The sequence below is a fragment of the Nilaparvata lugens genome, chromosome 3 (assembly GCF_014356525.2).
Source record: "Nilaparvata lugens isolate BPH chromosome 3, ASM1435652v1, whole genome shotgun sequence".
NCBI classification, from domain to species: domain Eukaryota; kingdom Metazoa; phylum Arthropoda; class Insecta; order Hemiptera; family Delphacidae; genus Nilaparvata; species Nilaparvata lugens.
In genome coordinates, this window is record NC_052506.1 from 67,342,842 (window position 1) to 67,368,785 (window position 25,944).

General features: G+C 33.6%; 2 protein-coding genes across 2 annotated transcripts in view; both read right to left on the bottom strand.

Moving 5' to 3' along the window:
• Positions 1-4,015: 4,015 nt before the first annotated feature.
• The window catches only part of LOC111051189 (cysteine-rich motor neuron 1 protein), a 32,079-nt gene continuing 10,150 nt past the window's right edge, over positions 4,016-25,944 (bottom strand). The window contains exons 7-10 of the mRNA XM_039422868.1: positions 24,556-24,769; positions 22,528-22,811; positions 8,994-9,140; positions 4,016-8,491 (exon numbers count right to left, since the gene is read on the bottom strand). Of these exons, the coding sequence (XP_039278802.1) occupies positions 8,244-8,491; positions 8,994-9,140; positions 22,528-22,811; positions 24,556-24,769 (893 nt within the window). The 3' untranslated portion in view covers positions 4,016-8,243. The remainder of the gene's footprint in view (positions 8,492-8,993; positions 9,141-22,527; positions 22,812-24,555; positions 24,770-25,944) is intronic.
• LOC120350546 lies at positions 12,439-15,793 on the bottom strand. The gene is made up of 2 exons (XM_039424378.1): positions 15,258-15,793; positions 12,439-13,536 (listed from the first exon to the last, which is right to left on the bottom strand). Exons 1-2 carry the CDS (start codon positions 15,649-15,651, stop codon positions 12,782-12,784), a joined length of 1,149 nt encoding a protein of 382 aa, XP_039280312.1. The 5' UTR covers positions 15,652-15,793; the 3' UTR covers positions 12,439-12,781.

Consider the following 25,944-nt stretch of genomic DNA (forward strand, 5'->3'; position numbering starts at 1 on the left):
AAAAAACTTGGTCACACTACTACACCATTGTTACAAGTCAGCAGTGATTCCTGAGGAGAAAGTGGAAAAGTATGGACAATATTTGAGACAATACAAACTTTACAGGCAAATGGTGAGACAAGCAAAAAGAGTGTATAATACATTGCACCATTGAAAATGCTTCAAATAGTTGTAGAGCTGCCTGGGAGGTCATTAACAGGCATCGTCCAAAAAAGTCAAGAGTGAGATCTAATATTAGTCCAGACAATTTCAATAACTTTTTTTGTGAGTTCTGTCAATACCATGGAAGTGAGTGAACGAGTGCATGTGTGTGGGATCATCCAGCTGATCTCATGAAAAGAAAAATTCAGCAAGAGAAACTTATTTTCGTTTATTTCTCTTTTTTTAGAAAACATGTTCACTTCAGAAAGTCCAAAATAGTAACTAGATGCTGTTAGAGTAGAATAGTTCATAGTATATTAACAAATATTGTAGCAAACATAAACTAAACATAAACATTAGGAGTTTGTAGCAAATCTATTTGTAATTGATGATGTGTTTGTTTTTTGAAGTGTGAATAAATTGTTATTTTGATGAGTGATAGTAGCTTAACCTAGATTTTGATTTGGACTATAGTATAAATTTGAAAAGGGACAGTTTTGGGCATAAGCCTGTTGTGCCTCCTCATATAACTGTAAAACTAATTGTACGACTGAGAAAATAGATAAATAAATATAAACTATAAATTCAATCTTTCGTTACAAATTTTCTATGCTTTTACACTCCAGAGCAAATCATACACAGGATGGATGTATGGGAGGAAATAACCACTGATAAGAGTCAAATGTATTGTCAGGGGCCTGACAATTTCAAAAACTCAGGACATATTAGGCCTATCAACATTTGTATTGAAAGACACCATTGACCCCATCGCAGAGCAAATGACTACAGCAGTCAATCATTACTTCAGGTTGGAGTTTTCCCTGACACATTGAAACTAGCAAGGACTCTGCCAATTAGTACCTAAATTGTCCAAAGTTATTGAAACCGAGATGAAGTGGCAAATCACAAACTTCTTTGTAAGAAACAACCTCCTCGCAACCAGGCCCAACATGGTTTTAGAAGTGGTCGTTCAACTGCTAGTGCACTTATGGCCCTGATAGAGAAAATACAGTCAGTTTTCGAGTATGGAGATTTGCTTACAATCGCGCTTTGCGACCTAAGCAAGGCGTTCGACTGTGTGCCTCATGGTATACTTGTCAAGAAGCTGGAGAAGTATGGTGTACAGGTAACAGTACTGAACACACTAAGAAGCTACCTAGAAAATAGAAGGCAAGTGGTCTCACTTGAGGGAGCCTCATCAGGCATTAGAAATATGGATCATGGTGTGCCACAGGGCTCAGTGTTGGGTCCCCTGCTTTTCATCCTGCTTATGAATGACTTTCCAAACAACGAGAGCTTTATACTAGACCACATTGACTGCTAGAGGTAAAACTCTAGAGATGTAAGAAGCGGCGTAAAGATCAGTTCTCCAACTCAATGTCGCCAGGGCCTGGTTTGCAGCAAACAAGCTGATGATGCTAAATGACAATAAAACAAACTTTCTGGTCTGTTCCCTAAAGAGGACAACAGTGGAAGCAGAGCCTGTAATTAAGTTCCTGGGCTTCTAGATAGACAGCAGGTTGCGATGGAGCTATCATGTGACAGAAGTCTACAAGAGATTGTCCAGGGTGATATACCTTCTTAGGAAGCTGAGACATATTGTCTGCAGAGACTACCTGTTATCAGCTCTCCATTCCCTGTTTCACAGTCACATTGGATATGGACTACTGCTGTGGGGACATGCACCTTCTTGTCACGATGTGCTACTACTACAAAAGAAGGCAATCAGAATCATCTCTTTTGCAGGACATAAGTTGGTGAGAAGAAACGAAATTCACAGCCACTCACTCGCCATGCTAACAATCTGGAAGTTCCTCGCAGCCGGTTGGCTAGCACGCAGAGAAGTTTTCCATCAGCTGCACTAAGATTTTACAACAGACTCCCAATTGAAGTGAGAAATGAACCTCGCACAAGATTCTGCTCTCTCATCAGACAGGCATTAATAAATAAACCAATTTATTCATTGACTGAGCTGGCTGAGGAGCCACTTTTTTAAACCTTTGACACAGTCTGTCTGGTACCCCCAGTCAAGGATGAAGACATCAAGTATCAAGTATGGTTCATCAGTCTCTATTTAGAAGATGTTGTTTAACAGTAGAATTAGGGTAAAATGAAAAAGATGTCAGTTTTCCACATAATTCGCAAAAAATTCAACGAATAATTCCATTATATAAAAATGGAAGTGACAACATCTCTTTCATTTCACCTTAATATGGAGCAATTCCACAACATATATCTGTTTCTGGTGTAAATTTATGAACAGTAGAATCGTGGAAAAATTAGGAAATGATATTCGTCATTTTATGTCTGGCTGTAACTTTTTAATAGTACAGTACTTGATAGTGTATGAAAAGAATCGTATCAGAAAAAATTCTCTATGAACATGACTAGATATTTCAAATTTCTATATCGAGTACGGTATTTCACAAGAATGATAAAAAAATAACAATCCATAATCAAAAAAATAACTGTTAAATATTATTGTAATGTAAAATAAGCAAATATTTTTCTTGTATTAGATCTGGCAATGAAGACGCAAAAAACAGGGGTTTGCGCAACTAATTGCGGGAAAGATGAATTGTCGCTATAGTGAGCTCCACGTTATAATGACAGTGGAGAAAGGTAGGAGAACGCGTTACCAATTCTGTGCCTTGACTCTGCCTTCTATATAGCTGATACCGGTATATCTGATGTAATCATATGAATCAATATTACGATGTTGAGATGATCAATATCAATATTCAGATGTAGGTATATTATGTGACATGGCCCTCTGTACTGTTTCAAGTATTTATCGGCTAATAGATATATTTCTAATTTCTACATGAGAATATAGGCGGGATGACGTGAATCATGCTATCTACTATAGAAGGAGGTGGAAAATCAGAAACCCTGTAGTCCTATTCACATCTCCTCTTCCAGGAATTCCCAGTTTTGAATATAAAACAACTGTTTATAAAAATCTTCTTGTTTTTATTAAAAAAAGTAACTTTACTTCCACCGAAATCCAACATAATTACCCAACCAGAAACAGATTGCATACCAACATTCAGATTCCCCGGTTAAATAACTCCATTCAACTAGGAAACTGTTTCCACCTAGCTCATTGGCTTTACCGTAATATTCCAGTTGAGATCTCTAACATTGAGGGGTGTAGCGTTGCCGTATACAAGCGTAGAGTGAGCAGGTGGCTGCTCTACATTGGGGCAGAGGCTTTGGAGGCTCTCCTAAATTCGCCTTATAGATAAATATTTCCTTTAAAAATGCCAGCATATTATTTCACATATTCATCCATATTTCATCCATATTATTATGTTGTTAATTTTCTCCCCGCCCACACAATATTAAAATTATGACTGCCGAGTGATACCCTTGAGCGCAGTTGAGCTGAAAATTATTATTACTTGTATGTTTATACTGCAATCATATAAATATATATTTATATATATTTTTCATATTTCAATATTCCAAACTATGTTCAAGTAGCATAATTTCATCAATTCAAACCAGTGTATTTTAAGTGTCTGATTTAGTTCGACTCCTCCCTGCACACGGACAAATCATCCACGCAGGGAGTATATTCTTCATATTTATTATTGTTACACTATTATTTTGTAAATATTTATTCTTTGATGAATAAAATTTGAATTTGGATTTATTATTTCCACCAACTTTAGAACCTGAATCTCACTAAAGTACCTACTAATGAGACCATAGATTAAGTTTTTCAGTTTATTCTCAAATCTATCCACTAATAGTGATCACCCAAATAAGCTGTTTCACTGAAAAATTAAAAAAAAATTATCAAAATCTTGATTATTGAGGTTTAGAAATGGTTTAGGATAGAAATGAATCAGGTAGAAATCAAACATACTTTACAAATTGCCAAATAGTTCACTTTATTACAAACACAAACTCTATTAGTGTTTAGACAAACTTATTCAAATAACTGTACAACCAAGATTTATTATTATTCCAATAATAGTTACCGTAATAATAATATTATTGATTAATAAATTATATACAGCTACATACTTCCGTAATGCGTTCTTTTATATAAATATAATCAACATTTCAGAAAATACAATCAATTTATGCATCATCACTATATACAAATTTACAATACACAGAATATAAGAGTTATATTGCGTAGGGTAAGATTCAAAACATACAGATATTAATCATAAAATCATGTATTGATAAATCAAAAACATATTACTTATAAGAATGATACAAAAAATATAATTATTATTTACATACTAAAAACGTCAACAATTCTTAGTTTAAATGTTTTGACGCAAGATAATAACCATATTTACATCAACTTATGAGTGACACTCAATACTCATAATGTTCGCAGATTGTGTACTATTTACTAAACCATCGATCACAGAGAATGCATGATATACCATTTTTGTTCTGTAATCTCAGAATAATACGTATAAACAGTAATAACTAACACACCAAGAAATATGTACAATATATTTTTATATCGAATATGTATGAGGAGGAGGAAGAACGATGATGGCTGATCAATCTATGCTCTCATTCCATTACAACAATCAAGTTCTGAATCTAACAACTGTAATAAAATATGAAACGGAAAAATATTAAAAACCATAAAATAATTATTTACAGTAGAACATTCCACCCAGACTAGGCTATCTAAATTGTAATATTGTCATACAGATTCTAATAACACCCATAAGATAGATTGAAATAAAAATCTACAAAATTTAGTGGTTTATAGTAAATTCTCAATTTTAACAACACAATTTATTATTCCAATCTAACGAATTTTGCTCTTCTTGAAGACTTCAAAGTTTTCTCAGATTTTGATTTTTAAGGGAGTCATTATGCATTTGAATTTTTTCTAGTCAATTTATGGATTATTGATTGCAGTGTACCTTATAAAATACAATTTATCAATATTATTATAGTTTTATTACTTCCTCTATGAGTTGAATACTGTATTGGATAAATACACTTTTCAAAAATTAAAGTAACTTTATCAAGTAGAAATGAACTTCTAAAATACTGTAAAGTATCACCACCAAAAGTTTCTAATGATTCAAAAATTCAATCTATATTCGCAAAACAAAATTATTATCATTGCTGCAAATTTTCTAAATTAAAAAAAAAACATTTAATAGAAACAAATCCGATTCTAAGAATTTTTAATTTCACACTCATACGGTAAGTTACTGAATGTAATTGATAGATTACATACAATAGAATACATTGAAGGGTTTCAATTGAATATGATTCCTGGAATTCAATTTAAGAATATTTTTTTTAGGTATTTAATACTCAATTCAAAAGTCAAATAATTACAAAATACTATTTCTCTATCAGAAACTTTAAGATAGATTTTGCAAGGTCGTTGAAAAGAATTTACTCTCTTAATAGTATTATTCGCCCTTATTTGAATATGATAGTTTACCTGGTTTTGAAAAGTTTTAAAAATGTATTCCAATAAACTACTTTTATGGTAAATTGGTACACAGTTCCAGTCAGAGTCTAATATTCTTCAGTGTAAAATAATAATAATCAATAATATAATAAATAAGTCAGTTAAGTCTATTGAATTAGTAGATTGAAATCGACGATTTTAATGACAATCATTCCATCATTTTATTAATGGAAGAACATAAGATAGAATGCAATGAAAATCATCAGACGAAATAAGCAATAAAATTCTCAGAAATTGTTCTTCGAATTATTCTAGTACAATGGAAACAGTTACATAATAGAGTACAAGAGCTTTTCAAAAATTATTCACAGCCAATCAAATTGATTCTTTCCCTTGTCTTGTATTCGTTTCAATGATATTCGTATATCAACAAACGAAATGTTGTGATTATGCACAAACTCCAATAAAATTGATTATACATCTTGATTATGTACAAGGTATAAGTAGACACACTCAACCATAAGACAAATATTGAATTAGAAGGAATATGATTCTCGTGTTGATTTATTTCAATATAAGAACACGACATCCATAATAACATTAACTTGATACAGTCATTCGAAAACATCATTACAATTTACGATCAGCAACTTTTACAAAGCCATCACTGTAATAGCTGCAATCATCAGAAGAAACCATTTCAAATGGAAAGTCCAAGTGTGGATTATTTTTTTCACGAGTTGCACATTTCTGAACTCTCATCATCCGTCGAATTGCCCACGCACAAGCCTAGAGCTCATGTGCTCTTGTCGTCAATTAGTATCCCACTCACACACTGTGCAAAAGGTTTGTGCAAAATGTTTTTTGATCATATATTAACAACTAATGATGCATCAAGTGAAACAGAAATTAAATTATGAATTATTATAACAAAATTGATGCTAAGAATGCTTTATTTGTTCAAATTGTTTGTTAATTTCAGTTTTGAACTAATAAATATGCAAAAAAGTATCACTTATCCATTATTTTAAGAACATTTTGATGAAGGAGAGGATAACATAATACAACATAATACATAATACTATATATTATAGAACCAACCTTCATTTCCAATACAAAAGTGATAATTTATAGCATCAACAACAAAAGTATGACATTATCTCCCACACAAAACAACATTATCCAGGCTTAACAATAGTAATCAGTGGATGCACATTATAATAATAGGATATGGATTTAAGTCAAATTGATTACATTATTAATATTCTATGGAAAGAAAGTAGCTATGACACTTACTATGATAATTCGATAAAAATTAAAATCATTAGCCTACTATTATTTTTATTATCAATCTGAACATTCATCAACTTAAATACCCACTGGATTTCTCCTTAAATCTCAATAAATATCTACCAGTTTATTGTAGCTTCAGAATTTAGCTAAAAAAATCAACTATCTCATAACGTAAATACAACGATTCAAACGCATCCACTGACTATCGCCTGGAGTCAGAATAATGTTGTATTTTATTCCTAGTCGTTAATTATTTTAAAAATATTTCTTTTATAAATTTTGGAGTATTCACTTATATTATGGCATCTTCAAATTCACATTTCAGTTGTTTTATCAAATCTGGCTCAATCCCATTAGCCAAATATTCTATTTGAGGATAAAACTTTATTTGTTAAAGACGATTCTCAAGAATTACTTTACTATAAAACTTGCACTCTCGACGAATTATTCTGAATCATTCACATAATTCATCAGAGTCATACTATTATACTTTGTATTGATCGGTTTTTGGGGATATCCTTGCTCTAGCTAGACTTTTTTGCAATCCCAATTAAGATCATTATTTGACTATGATTTTTGTTTGCAATGAAGCAAAATATTTGGCTCGTGAATTTGAAAAATAAGATAGTGAAAACTCCATCATCATATCAAATATATTTCTAACACTTGAAAAACACTGAACCAGACGAGTCGATATAAGATATTACATCTAGTAAAAACACGGAAGAACAGGATGTTGTCAGTTTTATATAAGTCAAACAACCAAAACGGTTCATCACAACATTATCTCGACCACAGTATAATAGATTCTTATACCACAATTAATACAACAATCTGCTATATGTTAGCATTAGCTTTATATATATATATGTATTTTGACGACAGTGTGAATACCTTTCACTACCACAGATAATACAGTAGCGATCTGCTTCATTTTCTTCAGAATTTGCTATATATTATCTGTATTTTGACCACAGAATAAATACATTCTTCTACTACAGATAATACAGCAGTTTCCTATATATTTTTCAGCATTTGGTATAATTTATCTGTATTTTGACCACAATATAAATATATTCTTCTACCATAGATAGAACATCAATCTGCTATATTTTCTTTACCGTTTGCTGAATATTACGTGTATTACATTGTGTATCTGTATCACATCTGAATTATATGTTTTCACATTCTTCTACCACAGATAATATAGGTACTATATAAATCTATAGCTACATCTATATATAAATATAGATATATCTATAGACTTTGCTGTATAGTTATGTGTGTTTCTCTTCACGCCGTGATTTCGACCGAGCGTCAGTTAGTTGCGATTGGCGACAGAGCGGCAAGCAGCCAGCCAATGAGAGAATAGCGCGCCAAATTTGTAAATAGTCATTTAGACCGGAGAGAGCGCCGATTTGTCGGTGGTGCGTATGCTGGGCGCCTGCGCGGCTTCAAAGGCGGTGACAATCTTGTACTGGTGGTACTGCGGGGGCGGACAACCGTAGGCGGACAACTTGACTTGTCGGCGCATCCGACACTGTCGGCCAACCAGGTAGACCAGCACCAGCATTGTGCACGCAATCAGCGACACGACCACTATGAAAACAGCGCCTCGGCTGCCGTCTTTCATCGAGCCTCCTTCTGTCAAAGCAAAATCGTATCTTATTATCTTCCATCATATCACATTAGAATCAACAATTTATAAATTATATCAGATATACCAGGATGGCTTGAATCCTGGTATACTTATTCTATTTTAAAATGTTATTGAAATTTTCTGGTATATGACATTCAAGTATATCAATCTACACAATACTGGAACCTGATTGACTTCCTAGTGACCACAAAAAAATGTGAACTTAAGTGACACTGTTGTGGTAACGGTTACAATCCAATTGAAAATATGTAGTGTCCCACTCAAGTTTTTTAGTCAGAGCCTGCACTGGCCGTCCAATCATTCCTTCAGCTTAGAATATACTCCTTCCATCATCATGATAATATGACCATTATCAATCCATAGTTAACTGTAACCACCGAAACTGATATCACAAAATATTTTTATGAAACAGTGCTTGTAAAAATTCAAAGTCTTTTAAATGGAAATCGTCCACAAAAACACGAGAAGGTATAGAATGTAGATTACCTGAATTGGTGGGACACACAGGACAGCATTTGCCTGGCGTTTTGACAGCGCCGGCGCACGAGAACGGGCAAACCTCTTTGGTGCACAGCGTCTGACCCACATCCAAGCACTCACACCTGACGCAATCGCTGATGGCCCACACCTCTCCTGAGAATAAATTAACAATCAATTGTATTCAAACAAAATCACAATACAACTGCATACTAGAGCAAAGTGATATAGCAAAATGAAAATTAATAAAAACAATATAGAACAGGTAGTACCCTTTTTATTTGAAAAATTTGAATCTTTAAAACATTTCAACGACTAGTTTCTAGAAAGTTTGGCATTTTAACTTGAAAATGGGTAAAGTAGGCCGAAACTAGTTGTTGAAATGTTTTAAAGTTTTAAAATGTTTTAAATAAAAAGGGTACTTCATGTTTTATATTGTTTTTATTAATTTTGAGAAAGTAGATCATACAAGTGGAGTGATTTTACAAAATGAAAATGTATCGATTGGAATAAAATAGTGCTTAAAGATTCGCTGAACAGAATTATACATTTAAAAAGCTGAATGATTATAGAAACCAGTTAGTAGTTTAAAATTTACTAAAAAAAATCCTATACTCGGGAAAAATGCATAATGATAGAAAATCAAAGATGTATTATCCAGGATATTGAAATAATATTACTACTGTATTTTCATTAAGTTACATATAATTACTATTACCCTATTATTTTCTTTGATGACACAATTTAATTCTGGTTTCATCAAAGAAAATAAAAGGGTAGCCTACTAGTAATCCTATAGAATGAAAATACCAAGTAGGTACCTCTGAAGAAATGAATGATTATTACTAATGTAATAACAACACTCATGCTTTTAAGAAGAAAATAATTAGTCCACCCCTCTCCAAGCAGAGTGCTTATTGTGCTGAGGGGTAAGTCGCTTAACCAAATATATTTAACTTAGACTAAGAATCGTAATAAACTAACATTGAATAAACCTAACAATTTCTTGAAACAATTGAAATTAAAATAAACTAAATAAACTATAACAGTTTATCAAGTTCAAGGTTACCTTATCATAAATCTATAAATAAGAAAGCGAAATGACACTCACTCATTCATTCATACAACGTCTATTGAACATTGATTCATTCACTCACTCATATACAAAACCAAAAATCTAATGTACCAAAAAAGTTGTATGAACTTTTGTTCAGTTAACCCTCGACAACTGAGGCGAACGACATATGAAAAGAGTTCCAGAGATACGCCCAAAATCGGCATTCCGATAACGGCTTTTGTTTTTTCTCAGTTTTTTCAGGACCAAAACGAAAGAAAATTTTCAAGAAAAATAAAAATATAAATCTAATGATGGCATTAGTAACCGAAACATGTCGTGACGGAATAGTTTATTAAAAAAGGGTGCTGAGATAGTTATTTGTATATATAGAGAATGAAAAGTACTGTTTTTTCTCCCTGAGAGAAAAGTTTGAAGCCCGAGGCGAAGCCGAGGGAGAAAAAACATTCTTCACTCATAATATACACAACATTTTTCCTCCACCTACATTTTTATAAAAACTGCATATAAAATAATTTTTAAAAACGTACGTGACCAAACAATGTGTTACAACATAATCTGAAAAGTAAACAGAAACAGCTGGCTTGTAATCACAGTTCTCCGCCGACAGCGCTATCTGTCGGCAAAAGTTGTAACAACAATGGCCGCCACAACTACAGCTATGATGAAGTTCCCGTTTCAAATTTGATTAGTTAATGAGGAATATTCGTTGGCCGGTATTTTGAATAGCATGGAATATAAAACAAAATATTAATACATTTTCTTAGCATAGTGATATGAAGTTTGTAATAATTTTAGCATACAAACATATATTTCATACTAGCAGGTAACCCGTGCTTCGCAAGGGTCTTTCTTAAAAATTGACGTAATGAAATCTAGAAAAATTCAAAATAGGCCTATAAGAATCCTCGGTTGATTAAGAATTTATATGCTGCATTTCAAGTAAATCAGTATGACCACCTTTCAATTAAAAAAAGAAGTTGGATTCAAAATGGCGGAAAAAATTTGGGTGTGATGGAAAACCTGCTTTTATCATTCGAAAAGGATCCCCAATCATACTTATCTTCTAATTTCCCTTTAAAGAGAAATCTTCTGCTGCTTCCATACAAACTGATGGAAGCATGACAAATAATTGAAAACTTGACAAACTGAAAACTTTATGTAATCAAATCTTGAAGAATTTGAAATTGGTCTATAACCACCCTCGGTTGAGCAAGAATCTATATGCAAAATTTCAAATTAATCAGTCCAGTAGTTCTGACGTGATAATGCGTCAAACATAATTTCCCTATACTTTACATCTGTATAGGCTACGTTTATAATCCAGTTCTTTCCTTTATTATAGTATAGAAGATGATACATGGATGGATGATCATTGTTATTTTACTAGAAGATAGAATAAGTTGAATAGTTTCCCTTTCAGAGGGAGTTTTGACAACCCACAAAACTCATTTTTCATTTGAAGATATAACGAAAAGGTGCATATGACCTTTTTTTTTACTCAGCTTGCCAAAATACCCCTCATTCCAATATTGAAATTTTTGACTGACTGCACAATGAGTCTATCAGGGCTCGAATAATTTTGAAATTTTAATTAAATAAAAATGGAAGAATATAATTTCTTTATGTAAATAACAACACCTTCATTCAAAGACATATCAACTGCATGCGTTTTCATATTGCCGATACAGCATTGATGAAACTGTAGACGTTTATTTAGCACTTTGCCTCAAAAATTGTTCTAGCTCAAAAATTAATAATCCATGCCATGTGTAGGCCTAAACATTGCATAAGGAAAACGAAGTTTCAAAACTATGTTTTCCAGGTAGAAAGCAATATAGAAACAGATGTTCCTTTTTTTATTTCGACCATATGATTTGGTGATTTTTTAATTGAATCGAATGTACCATTAATGAAATGTAAACATTTATTCTGAAAAATCTGAAAGGAAAATAAAAATTTGGGCTTCCAGGTGCACGAGCACAACCCTACTCTCTCTTATTATATAGATGTTGATCAAATCTGGTTGAGGTATTGAATATTAGTTGGCTCAATGACTGACTACTCTATATCGTCGGTATTATGTAAAAAGGGCGATACCAACAATTCATACTTTTCCAGGGGAGCTGTTTTTGTACTTTGCATAGTAAAATGAATTATTTTTAAATAAAATAACCAGTATATTCTTATGTTTTCAAAAACTATTAACATATTTCTTCAAATTTCACCAAAATGTAAAAAAAAAAATTATGCAGTATATTCGCCCTTTTAACACATATATTTTAATATTCGCCCTTCTTAAAATGTACTGTTTGAACAGGGAATGGATTGAAAAAGTGGTTATTCAGACAATAGGTTTTATTGTGACAAAATAATTGGATAAAATTGTTGAGAAAATGTAGAAAATCATATTTAAGTCGGCTTCTTCTTAGTTTTCAGGGATGTTGTTTGTCCTCTCTTCTTTGGTTTTTGTCTGTCGTCGTTTACTGTTGTTACTGCTGCTTTTTTTCCTTGGTGAGGCAATCCTTCGTAGAACCTATGATGAAGAATAGGTATTACTTTTGAAACACATAGATCTTGAAGGTCTTGATATTTAGCCCAGGTTATTGGTAATTTGCTGGTAGGCCTATAAGCTTTTGGCAGATCATCAGGTTTCTTGAGAGACCTTCCTACACGTCTCAGGAGCTTTATTTCTTAAAATTCCACATCATTGTAGCCGTACTTAAAAAAATATGGATTCAGGGTGGTCTTTTTGGTACAAGAACCATTTTATCTTTCGCCATTCCACTACTTCCCCATCCACTGTCTCATATCTCGCCTTTTTTTTATTTTCTTCAGCTACTGATGTCCAATTAATAAATGAGTTATGAGTCATTGGCACAACATTGTATGGCTTGTGTGTTTTTCTTGCAAGTTGACAAATTAACTGCCATTCTGATGGAGTATTTACTTGAATGTTTTTTGCAGTTATTTCAATGACTGAATGCAAAGAATCTCCCTCCATCTGTGAATGACCTGTCTCATAATATACATGCTCTATCTTTTTAGCATGTGTCATTTTTACTGCATACAAGAAAGCAGTAGAGATAAATTGATTAAGGTTCTGCCCCCCACAACTATCACTCATTAAAAAAAACTCCAGCACATCTTTGCGACAATTGATGTAGTTGAAGATGCATGTAGCAATTTCAGTAGAACCTCTGTTTCCTTCAGTTTCGTCCCACATGCAACATGTTCCTTCTTTTGAAATTAAATCAAAAATTGTAAAGTTATATACAGCCAGTTTTCTTTTATAAAAGATTGGTGGTACTTCTCCATTAGGACACTCTAAAACAGCTTGAAGATCCATATTTAAGACAGTTCTTTCATTTTGAACATTATCTGTGCATTTTTTTACTTCTTCCTGCTTTATTTCTCTAGCTCTGTTTTTATTGAACACATGAAGGTCTTGTTTTTCTTTTTCTTCAGTTTTTTCAACTTATCATAAATAGACATATCATAAATAGATGTTTTTCAGAGGGTTATTTTCCAAGGGCGTTCAAGTCTGCAAAAATAATTGCATTACACAAGTCAGGGGATAAATCGCAACCAGAAAATTATCGTCCCATTAGTATTTTAAATAGCTTCTCTAAAATTATCGAGAAGATTATTAAAAAAAGAGTTTTAAACTTCCTAAATAGTAATAATTTTTTTGAAAAAAAATCAATTTGGTTTTCAACATGGGAAGTCTACAACTGATGCGATCATCCTCCTGACTAAATTGATAGATGAAAATTTCAATTCTAAACAGAAAACATTGGCTGTCTTTTTAGATTTGGCAAAGGCATTCGATACAATCCCTCACAGCATTTTATTGGAAAAATTAGAGAAATGTGGGATTAGGGGTATATGTAATGATCTTCTAGCAAGCTATCTTCAAGATAGAAGACAAACATTAAAATTGTGTGGAATATCAGTAACAGATCATTTATCTAGTTTTGGTTTACCACAGGTACAGTACTGTCCCCAGTATTATTCTTGATCTATTTGAACGATGCTCTAAAATTGCCTATACCAAATTGTACCCAGATTTCTTTTGCTGATGATACAGCATTAGTATTTTCGGGTGAATCATGGCCACAGGTGTATAAAAGTGCTAATGATGGCCTAAAAATTATGAAAAATTGGATGGATGACCATATTTTAACAGTCAACTTGAAAAAGAGAAAATATATTACTTTTTCTCCAACATTAGCGGGTCAACCTGATGATTCATTAAAATTAAAAATGCATACTGATTCAGTCTGTTCAAATATCAGGATAAATTGTTTATGCCAACAAGTTGAGAAAGTCATGTCTATAAAATACTTGGGAATAATGGTGGATAGACATTTGAAATGGGATTCTCATATTAATTATTTGTGTTCTAAACTTAAATTTCTTATATACAACTTTTACAAAATTAATCAATTAAAAGACCTTGACATAAGGAGATCAATTTATTTCGCTTATGCCCACTCATTGTTTCAATATGCAATTGAGGCATGGGGTGGTGCATTTGATACTCATTTTAATAAAGTCTTTACATTGCAAAAGCATCTTATAAGGGCAGCATTGGGTAAAGCAAGGCGATACCCGAGTAGGAAAATTTTTGAAGAACTAAGGGTACCCACACTTAGGCAGTTATATGTGATAAAGATTGTTTCGCATTTAAATAAAAATATAAGTAATTTAGAAATAAGGCATACACCATACCAAAAACGACCAGCAGTATCAAACATTTTTAATATAAATTTTATTAAGTTAGTGGTGTGTAGACACCAATTCTCTTATTTTTGTAATATATTTTCGAACAAAGTTCCAATTATTTTCATAAATACAAAAATTACTAAAAAACTTCTTAAATAAATAAATATATGGGTTGAACAGAATATTTTTTATAGACTACCTAAATTCTAATAGTTTCATAATTTCGTTACCAGCTCCATTTTGGTTATGTGTTGAATGAGGTTTCTTTTTTTTTGTCACTGTACTACCTATTGGATTTTTGTTACTTTTAATTTCTTTATTTATTTAATTTAATTTCCTGTATGAACTCACAGCCATCGCACAAGTTTACTTTGATGGCTGTGCCAAGTATGTGTAAAAATGTATTTCATCTCATTATTGTATTGTACATTGGCAAAATAAAATATTCTTTTCATTCTTTTTCTTTTCAACTTCACTTGATGTTTTGTATCTATTGCAGGTAACGCACTGGTCCTTTTTAGGCTTATGAAAGCTTAGATTTCCATACAAATAAAAAAATACCTTATAAGCAGACTTTGAAACCGGTAATTTTCTATCTTGAAGAAGTAGCTTAGTGTTGTTTTCTGTAATTTTTTTATTGTCTTCGTTGCACTTTTCCAAATATAGACGGTACAATTTTTCCAAGTTAAGCTGAGAAGAAAGATAAAGTTTATTACTGGATTTTCTACAATAATGGGACCCTACCTTGGGCATTGATAAGATATGGTCACGAGCATGTTTTTCAATGAAGTCAGGAATTTTTCTGGAGCAAGTACCTTTTCCTCTTTTATCAGGCGACACAATTCCTGAATCATTTTTCTTCATCAAGCTGACTCTGACAAACTTTTCTGTAATGCCGAATACAGAGAAAAAGAATTGAAGACACACAAGGACCCGATCATTTCCCTTTTCTAAGTCGGCTATCAGCCGTGATAGAGAACGGACGCTTGTTATTGAGCTCTCTTATCGCTTTAAGCTAACTGTTTTCGGAACGTGAATCAAGTTGAAATTTCTAACCTTACTTTGTGCAATTCTATTCGTACAATTAAGAGTATTGTGTTAATTTTTACCGAATGCAAATTACTGTAGATAATTATTTTTCAAGTGCGAGTGGTAGAAGAGAGAAAAGATCTCTTAGTTCACCGGACAGCAACCAACATAATAAAAAGCCAACTTAAGTTACAGTGTCAAACAGTTGCGACTTGGAACTTTCATCAGTCATGACAGGTAATTCAGAGAATATTGAAAATATTCTTAGTAAACTACTAGATCAGAAGCTTGGCTCCCTGGCGTCGAAATCCGACATTGCAGAACTGAAGAAATGTTTCAGCGAATTATCTGAAGAGAATAAACAAATTAAAAAGGAACTGTCAATTCTAAAGTCAGTTAATAATAGGCTTATTAAAAAAGTTACTGATTTGGAAGATCGTTTTAGAAGGAACAATTTAATCTTTAAGGGTATAAAATATGGAAAGAACGATGTCTGCTGTGATGTTATAAAAGATTTTTGTGTCAAAGTGTTGAAGTGTGGGAGGGACATACATGTAAATAGAGCACACACTTTAGGGCCGCAAAAAGATAATGCACCACTTATAGCTCATATTCCTGCAGATAAAGACTTTGATTGCATCCTAAAAAATACATTCAAGCTTAAAGGAACTAGTTTTGTGGTGCACAAGGACTTTAGTTACGTGACACGTAGGAAAAGGGGGGTACTGCTTGCGCTCAAAAAAGAAATAACGCGAACTGTAGGAGAAAAAAAGATTCACCTGAATGTTGATCGTCTGTTCGTGGAAGGACAAGTGTTTACCTTTGATGATGAGGATGGACTAAAAGCTGGTAGCAGTGACGGATTAGTCAAATTGAAAGAAATGTTCAAAGTGGACTTCAAAGAAAGGCTATTTAAACAAGATACTGGAGAAAGGACAAACTGGTGTCGAGAAACAGGACGTTGATAGGGCACAGGAATAGGGAAGTGTTGTCTGTCACGGGTATAAAGATAATGAGTGTATTAGTAAAACAGAAAATGAAAGTTCTATAATCAAATTAGTGGGATACAATGTTGCGGGTTTAAAGGGTAAGACAAATGATATTAATTTTATAAATTTCATTAAATCGTATGATGTTTTTTGTTTATGCGAAACTTTTCTTGAAGAGTCCGATAGTTCATGTATTGGCCATATATTTTCAGATTACGATTTACGTTTTATTCCCGCAATAAGAACCTGTAATAGAGGACGAGCAAGTGGGGGGATTCTGTACGGTTACAATAAAAAGAAGTTACAGAATACAGCAAGTTTTGTTGTACTGGATGATACTGAAGTTATAGCGCTAAAAATTGGTAATGCAAAAGTCCACATAATACCTATTTATTTAAATAGTGTGCAAGAGAGATGGGATAGGGATTTATTAGAATTGTGGAGTTTACTGGAGAGTCATGGAAAGGATAAACATTTCATACTGCTAGGTGATTTCAATAGTAGAATAGGAGATTGTCAAATATTACCTGAAGAATTGTTGGCTACTGTAGTAAGAGTCAATAACTCGAGAAAATCTAAAGACAGTTTAGTGAATGGTAGAGGTAGGACAATTCTAGAGCTTTGCGAAAGACATGACATGGTAATATTGAATGGTAGAACAATGGGGGATAGGGATGGTGAATTCACATTTGTTAGTGGACAGGGGGCCTCGGTCATTGATTTTTGTTGCATATCCAGTGTACTGGTAGATTTAATAGATGATTTCAGAGTCAATTCAATGATATTTTCAGATCATTTTCCCATAGAAGTTGAAGTGGTCTCCAATAAGCTGCGTGAAGATGAATCATACTTATTACCGCTGCCTAGGTATAGATGGGTGGAGAATGCGAAAGAGGCATATCAGGGGCGTATTAGAAGTAAATTGCAAGACTTATTTATAGATTTACATAGCGCTGAAGAGCAAGCAACTCAGGTGATTAGTCTAGTTAAGGAATGTATGGATAATTATTCGTGTGAGAGAGGAAGAGTGTGTGCAAAATTTAAGCAAGCATGGTATGATTGGGAATGTGAGAGAGCGCGAGTGCGTAGTTTTAAGAATTTGAATTTATTTAGGAATAGTAACACCACTTATGCAAAGGAGGCTTATCTCGAGGCTAAAAACTATTATAAAAATATATGTTGCCAAAAGAAAAAACGTTATTATCAGAGTATGAGTGATAGATTAGCGAATGTACGAGACTCCAAGGGTTTTTGGGAAGCGGCAAAGGTTTTCAAATTTAATAAGAAAATAATAAACAATTCTATACGGTCAGATGAGTGGACTCAGCATTTTAAGGAGATTTTCACCTCAAGTAGAGTAGCAGCATCAGCAGACTATGTAATTCCTTTCAAAAGAGATGACATACTAGACAGTGTGATAGAGATGTCAGAGTTGAAAGCTGCATTGAAAAAGGCTAAGGAGGGAAAAGCACCGGGCACGGATGGGGTACCTATAGAGTTTTTCAAAAACGCGTCAGAAGAGCTTTTTGAAACGATTTTGGGACTCTTCAATCATGTATTAGAAAATGCAGACGTACCAACCAGTTTTAGGGATGCGGTCATATTCCCTATTCACAAAAAAGGAGATACGGCCAATGCAAAAAATTATAGAGGCATATCATTTGTGAATGCGCTAGCAAAGTGGTTTGCAGGTGTTTTGCTGGCTAGGCTTGAAAAGTGGGTACATATAAACAATGCACTCTGTGAACACCAAGCAGGGTTTAGAAAGGGCTATTCCACGATTGACAATGTTTTCAATTTACATAATATTATAAGTTTGAAATTAAGAGGAAGAGGGAAGAAATTATATTGTTTCTTTGTGGACCTGAAATCCGCGTTTGATCGAGTTGATAGGGCTGCACTTGTTCTTAAATTATATGATATAGGTCTATCAAATAAATTCGTTAGAGTTATCAGTGAGCTATATAGAGATACACGAGCTAGTATATGGTGCAACAAAGAGATGACAGATTTTTTTCAAACAGTCAGCGGTTTAAAACAGGGCTGCTTGTTATCTCCAATTTTGTTCTCCTTGTTTATTAATGATTTGCATGATAACATGGTGGAGGGTGCATGGATTGATGAGCTGAATGTTAAGTTATTACTCTATGCCGACGACTTGATTTTGTTTGCTTCTACTCCAAAGGCCTTACAGAGAATGATTAATAATGTAAATGAATACTGTGACAGATGGGGATTGGAGATTAATACAGATAAATCTAAGATTATGGTATTCAGGAAAGGAGGACGATTGGCTGCACATGAAAAATGGACCATAGGTGGTAACTCTATTGAGGTGGTAAACAAGTACAAATATTTAGGAGTAGTGCTTACCCCTCAGCTTTCATTCACACAGCATGTAAAGGAACGTGTATCGGTAGCTAAATTTGCGATAAATGGAATGTGGAGAAATTTTATTGCGAAGAATGATGTAGGAATTGAAGCAAAGTGGAAAGTATATCATGCTGTTATGAAGTCTGTGGCAGTGTATGCAGCACAAGTCTGGGGGTTCAAGTACTGTGACGTATTAGAGTCTTTACCTAGATTTTTTGTAAAAAAGTTGTTGGCATTACCTAGAGCCACACCCAATTATATATTACAGATGGAGCTGGATTTAGAATCAATGTATTTATATGTTTTGAAAATGCACATCGAGTATATTGCTAAAACCATGAGTCTCGGCAGGCACAGATTAACAAGAAAATTGGCTGAGAAAATAATTAGATATAAGATATCTTGGTTTAAGGAGTGGATGCGTTTGGATATAGAGTATGAATGTAACTTAGCAGAATGTTTGGTGAATGGAAGTGAATGGAAGAGTGAATTTGAGCGTATGCATGAGAGAATGAAAGAGAAAAATAGACTGAGTTGTTTGCAAAGCGCAATTAATTCACGATTTCACAGCGTTTATCATATTTTAGACATGAGTAGAGGAAAGAGCTATTTGAAATCTGGATTGAACAGGAAAATGATGAGTTCTATTCTAAAAGCTAGAGGTGCATTATTAAATTTGAACTATGGACATGGAAGAGAGGAAGAGCAGTGGATTTGTTCAATGTGCAATATGGGGCAGAGGGAAAATATTAAACATTTCATTGGAGTATGTCCAATCCTAAGTGGAGTTCGAAGAGCCTTTTTGGGGAAAGTTGAATTGAGTGACTCAGAGGTCATTGATTGGCTCAATGGAAGTGATTGGTGGAAGCTGGCACGGTACGTGCAACAAGCAAGCAAAATAAGAGAGTCACTAATCGAAGAATTCAATTATTAAATTGAGTAGGTCCTAATAGTAGTAATTAGTAATTTGGCTATATAGTGGCGAAAGTATGACATTCAATTAAAATCATTCAAGTATTGTTTTTTTTTTCTGTTTTGTTTTGATGAAGGGAAAAGTTTATTATTTATTCACTATGTATTTTCTATTCATTATTTTAAGAATATTGCATATTATTTTTATTTCTAGGATAACAGTATCATAATTATAATTATCAAATTGTTAACTTTATTTTTAGTTTTGTTGATCGAAGGATATTAATCAGTTAGGATAAAGCATTGTAATAATGATTCAGTAGATACCGACTCCTGACAGACAACCTTCCGGTTATGTCGAATTAGTCTTTTATACAGTTCACTAGGTTTATTAAGAAGTATTTTTTTGTTTTGAAAATTTTTTGTTCAATATGTTGTATGCTTGATGATTCGTTTGGTTTTGTTTCTTAAATAAAGACGCTTATTATTATTATTATTATTATTATTATTATTCCCTTTTCTAAGTAGTACTTGAATGTTCGTTTCTTTCTGGATTTATTTTGACTCATAACACTCCTCTTTGGCTCATTCTCTTCTATATGATCTACCAAATACTGCCTCTGTCGCTCCTGGCTTCTTTCTTCAAGAATGTAATACAGTGAATAAGTAAACATAATAATATACTGTCGTGACAATAATATTAAAATAAGAATTGAAATTCAATCAATAATGATAATAAATCGGAAATCTATAACGGCGAAAGTAGTATTCGCCCTTTTTACATGAATAATTCGCCCTTTTTACATCCACTGAAAGTAGACAATAGAGCGGAATTGGCATGTAAAACAGGCGATTATCAGGTTCGCCCTTTTTACATATCATTGTCAAAGAAGATGTTGTTTTCGCCTTAGTTACATTTGTTAATAACCTCACTAATATTAATAATTCAGATTCGCCACTTTTACACAACGATTGATACAGATGTCAGGAATTTAATTTGGCGAAAAAGCTGAAAAAGTGAATTTGTCGGATTCGCCCTTTTTACATAACACCAACGATATGCTTCCTCATCTGAGCTTAGACCTTCTAACCTATTACAATGTAAGTTTTTAAAATACAGATGCTTCCCATGTTATTTAAATGGAGTCACTTTTTCTCCCTAGGGAGTTTTTCTGTTTTTTACTACCAAGAGCGAAAAAGTGACACTTCAGTATTATATTCCAGGGAGTAAAGTAAGTACTTTAGACAGTATGTTTTCCCTGAAACATAATACTAAAGTGTCACTTATTCGCTCTCGGGAGGAAAAACAGGAAAACACCCTAGAGCGTAAAAGTGACTCCATTTAAATAACATGGGAAGCATATAGAGTAGTCATTAAACCCACTAAATTCAATACCTCAACCAGACATTTGATCAATATATGAAATTTATGTTTGCATGCTAAAATTATTACAAACTTCATATCACTAAACTAAAAAAGTGTATAATTTTTTTTATTCCATGTTATTCAAAATACCAGCCAACGAATTATTCCTCATTGACTTATCAAATTTGGAACGGGAACTTCATCATAGCTGTAGTTGTGGCGGCCATTGTTGCTACAACTTTTGCCGACAGATAGCGCTGTCGGCGGAGAACTGTGATTACCAGCCAGCTGTTTCTTTTTACTTTTCAGATTATGTTGTAACACATTGTTTGGTCACGTATGTTTTTAAAAATTATTTTATTTGCAGTTTTTATAAAAAAGTAGGTGGAGGAAAAATTTTTGTGTATATCACGAGTGTGAAATGTTTTTTCTCCCTCAGGAAAATTGTTGCCTTCGGCTTCGCCTCGGGCTTCAAACTTTTCCCTCAGGGAGAAAAAACAGTACTTTTCACTCTAGATATACAAATAACGATTTATTTATATTCATAAGTAGCCCTAAAGAAAAAATACTCAAATTTTCAAATTTTGGTATCAAGGGTCAGCTAGAAATTTTGTATTGTAAGAGCTTCAAGATTTCACCAAAATACGCTCGGAATCTGTGTTTTTTAACGTTCTGTCAGCTTAACGTGTTTCTCAGCTTTTCACTAGTCCACAGAAAATGTTAAAATTTGATACACGTTCAGTTAAGTTGTTCAAATGTTGTATTTATCTATTTCATTATCGGTTTTATTCAGTTATTAACTTTATTATTAAGTTATTAATTAATTTAATAATCTGACTTCTTGTCGGACCGAACTCCCAAAAATTAAAAGGGCCTTCGAAATCGCACCAAGGTACGCTCAAAAACGGTGTTTTCTAACGTTTTTTTTCTGTTTTCTCAGCTTTTTCAAGAACAAAAATGAACGATAAAATTTGGTAGACACTTTAGAGTCTAATTTAGAGACAATAAATAACAGATTACGGACAAGGCTGAGTCTGTCGGGTGGTTTAGGTGAATATAAATGAGAGATACCTGGATTATAGAGTGTTGCGGTGCCGTTACCGGCCGTAACCTTGCAGCCTGCCTGATTGGGCGTCAATGTCTGCATTGTGGTTGGTGCTGCTGTGGGGAGATCTGCGTCGAGGCAGACGGGGCAGCAGCGGCCCTTGATGTGCAGCAAATGCTTGCAGTGCCTCGCTGCATTGGTGCACGTCTCCTCGAAGCAGATTGGTCGACCATTGTTGCACGCACAGCTCACGCACGCGCTCTCCCGCCACACCGCCTCAGTCGGGTGCAACGCGCATGTTTTCGTTAACCTACAAAAATTGTTATAAATAACAATTATTTATTAATTATTGTTAAAATAAAAAATATTCAAGGTAGTACAATAAAAAAAAACAACAATTAAATTTGAAGAACCTCATCTCTAGGAAACCTTAATAGTCTAATTTCGTCAGAAGACTTATATTATTATCATTTCAAGGTGAGTGATAGCCTATTTTTTTCTAAAAATATAGTTGTATTATTCTAAAAAAAGTGAACACACCTAAAAACAATACTCAATCGGGGGGTATCCCGTTTATGTTCCAATTTCCACTGTTAACTCACCAAAAGTCCAAGTACGGTAGTTCTTTTTCGTGAAGCTATGTGACGCTGCTGGTAGTCTGTACCGGTACCTAATAATAGACAGTAGACGATAGTAATCGGCTTGAAATTTGGAACATAAACGACTTACACCATATGACATAGGATATCTATCTACTTATACCATCTTTTCTCTATAGTGATATTGAGGTAAAGTGCTGCAATGCATCATGAGATCTATCTTGACCACTTTCAAGACCTTTTGAATTATAGACCTTGCAAGTATGGGTCTAGGCATAATCCAATGCATTTGAATCTATTTTGGACTTTCCACTTGCTTTTCACTGCTTTCAAACTGGATTGACCAGTTGACTTAACCTTCATCAACATAATAGGGGCAGCTTTTCTATTGAAATATTTTTTAATCGTATATTTATAATTGTTGAAATGAAATTAATTGCACTAATAATTGATCTTACCCCAGCGATGTGAAGGGAGAAAATGGTTAAATCTACAGCTGATGGACCAGATAGCAACTCTCCTTTGGCCGGGGCATCCAACTGGAGAAGGCTTCTACACTTGTCCAGTGTGTGCACATTCTACTTTCATTCGTTCTTGTTATTCAAGAGACGCTGAGATTTTACAAGGCGCTGAGTTTATAGATACCTAAAATAGTAGTCCTATCATACATCCTGATTGTGGATACCAGAATAGAGAAAAAATATTGCTTTTTCTATCTTTTCTCTATGATATCAAATACTACTTTTTCCATATACAGTAGAACGTCAATAATCCGGATTAATTGGGACCGGGCCCCATCCGGATTATCAAATTATCCGGATTATCAAAATTACGTTAAAAAAACGGTCAGCACGCACTATTCAAGAAACAAAATTGTTATAATTGCATATACAGTATTCAATTATTGGTAGGTAGAGTATAAGGTATATTACATTATAAACGACCACTCCCTTTCTCCTCGCTTCGCGCCATTCTCCCGTCGCCCGCTCTAATAAGGAGCTTAGCACCGAGGGCAGAAGGTACGAAAATTTTATTTCTTGCCAGAGACGAATCCGGATTATTGACGGTCCGGATTTTTGACGTCCGAATTATCGACGTTCTACTGTAGCATTATTATTGATTGTATTCCACAAAACACATGATTTTCAGAGATGGTCATCGCCTGCATCACAAATATTTAAATGGAATATACATGTTGTTTACAATTATGAAACGTAACTTTAACTTGAGCGACGCAAAAGTATCAAATGATATTTTATTAATTTGATTTTATGATATAATTCAAATCTAGACGTTTTGTATTGAGACTTTGAAAATTTGTACATGACGGTTGACCATGCATTGTTGAAAATTTCCTTGTCAATAAAGCAATTTCTATTTCTATTTTTCAAATCTCTACAAATTACATGTTTCATGTTGAATAAATATTGTTTACGAGTATGAAATATAACTAACTTGAGCGACGCGTTTGTGGAGCAGTGCGCGCATCCGAAATCGGAGGTTTGTAGCGCCTGATAGTCGCAGGGCGCAGGCGGGCATTCAGGCGCATGGCAATAGGTGCGCCCGTCCTGGCAGAGGCAATCCACGCCTGCGCCCAGGTGCCACTCATCTCCCTCCACATGGCCTCCCTCTCCACACACCACGTGCTTCTTCAAAGACACCTCTTCGCCTGCAACACGAAATCACAACATATTCAAATTCAAATTTATTCCCCTGATTTACTTTAAAAAAAATTATATATGTTAATTAAAATTACAACACAAAATTGCTTTTCATGATTTTATTGATTGAAGTTGAAGAAACGGATAATCTTTAATGAAATCACCCTTCAGTTCCATAGTCTTTGGAATCAAACCATACGGATTCCAACTAACGTGAAGTAGTCAAAATCGAGATGAAATGAAAATTATAATCTACGACGCTATGAATTTAGATTCATGATGAAATATAATATGTTTATTGTACTGATCCTATTTATCGTATAGAGAATTGCTAGTATCAGCTTCTCTTGTTAGAAAATGTGTTTTCATGGGTATTTTAAAATTTATATGAAATCTTCCATAAGAGTACATGACGTATACGAGTACAAGAAATTGGAACCGGGAAAGTTTGACGTCATCCCTATTCCCTAATATATATTATAGGCCTATAGACATGATTTTGAATTTAGTACAGGAAAGATACAGATATGTTTTTGACGCATCATCACATCTGAACTAGGTACTGAACTCATTAACTTCAAATTTTGCCTAATGATGATATGAATTTGATTTGCTAAAAATGATTAATTTAGCGGTGATGGTTATAGTCCTATTTTTATTTCTATTCATCAATTAATTCTAAATTCAATGATTAAAAACGAAATTAATTTATTTTTCAGACAGCCTACGAGGGAGGGAAAAGTCCTGTCAATTTATCAATTCACCAGGTGCATTGATGGCGCGGTGCTACCGTGATTCTGACGAAGGTCGCCAGTTCGATCTAATCATACATTGCTTACTGCATGTGCTTTTATCTGATACGAATTTTCAACTTCAATTAAGACTATCCATATAATTTTTAATTTTTAATTTTTACCCATTGCGGAGGGTTTATCTGCTCATCCCGCATATAACAATATTTCTATATTTATTTATTTGAATATTACAATACTATAAGACTGCAAAACATATTACTATATGTAATTATGTATATGTATGTTATATATTACTATATTATAAGACTGCAAAAAGCTGACGAACGTTTCATTTTTTCATTTATTCCATATTGTAGAAATATAGCTAACTTTTGAAGTGGCACAACAGGCTTATGCCCAAAACTGTTCCTATTTCACTTTATCCGTTC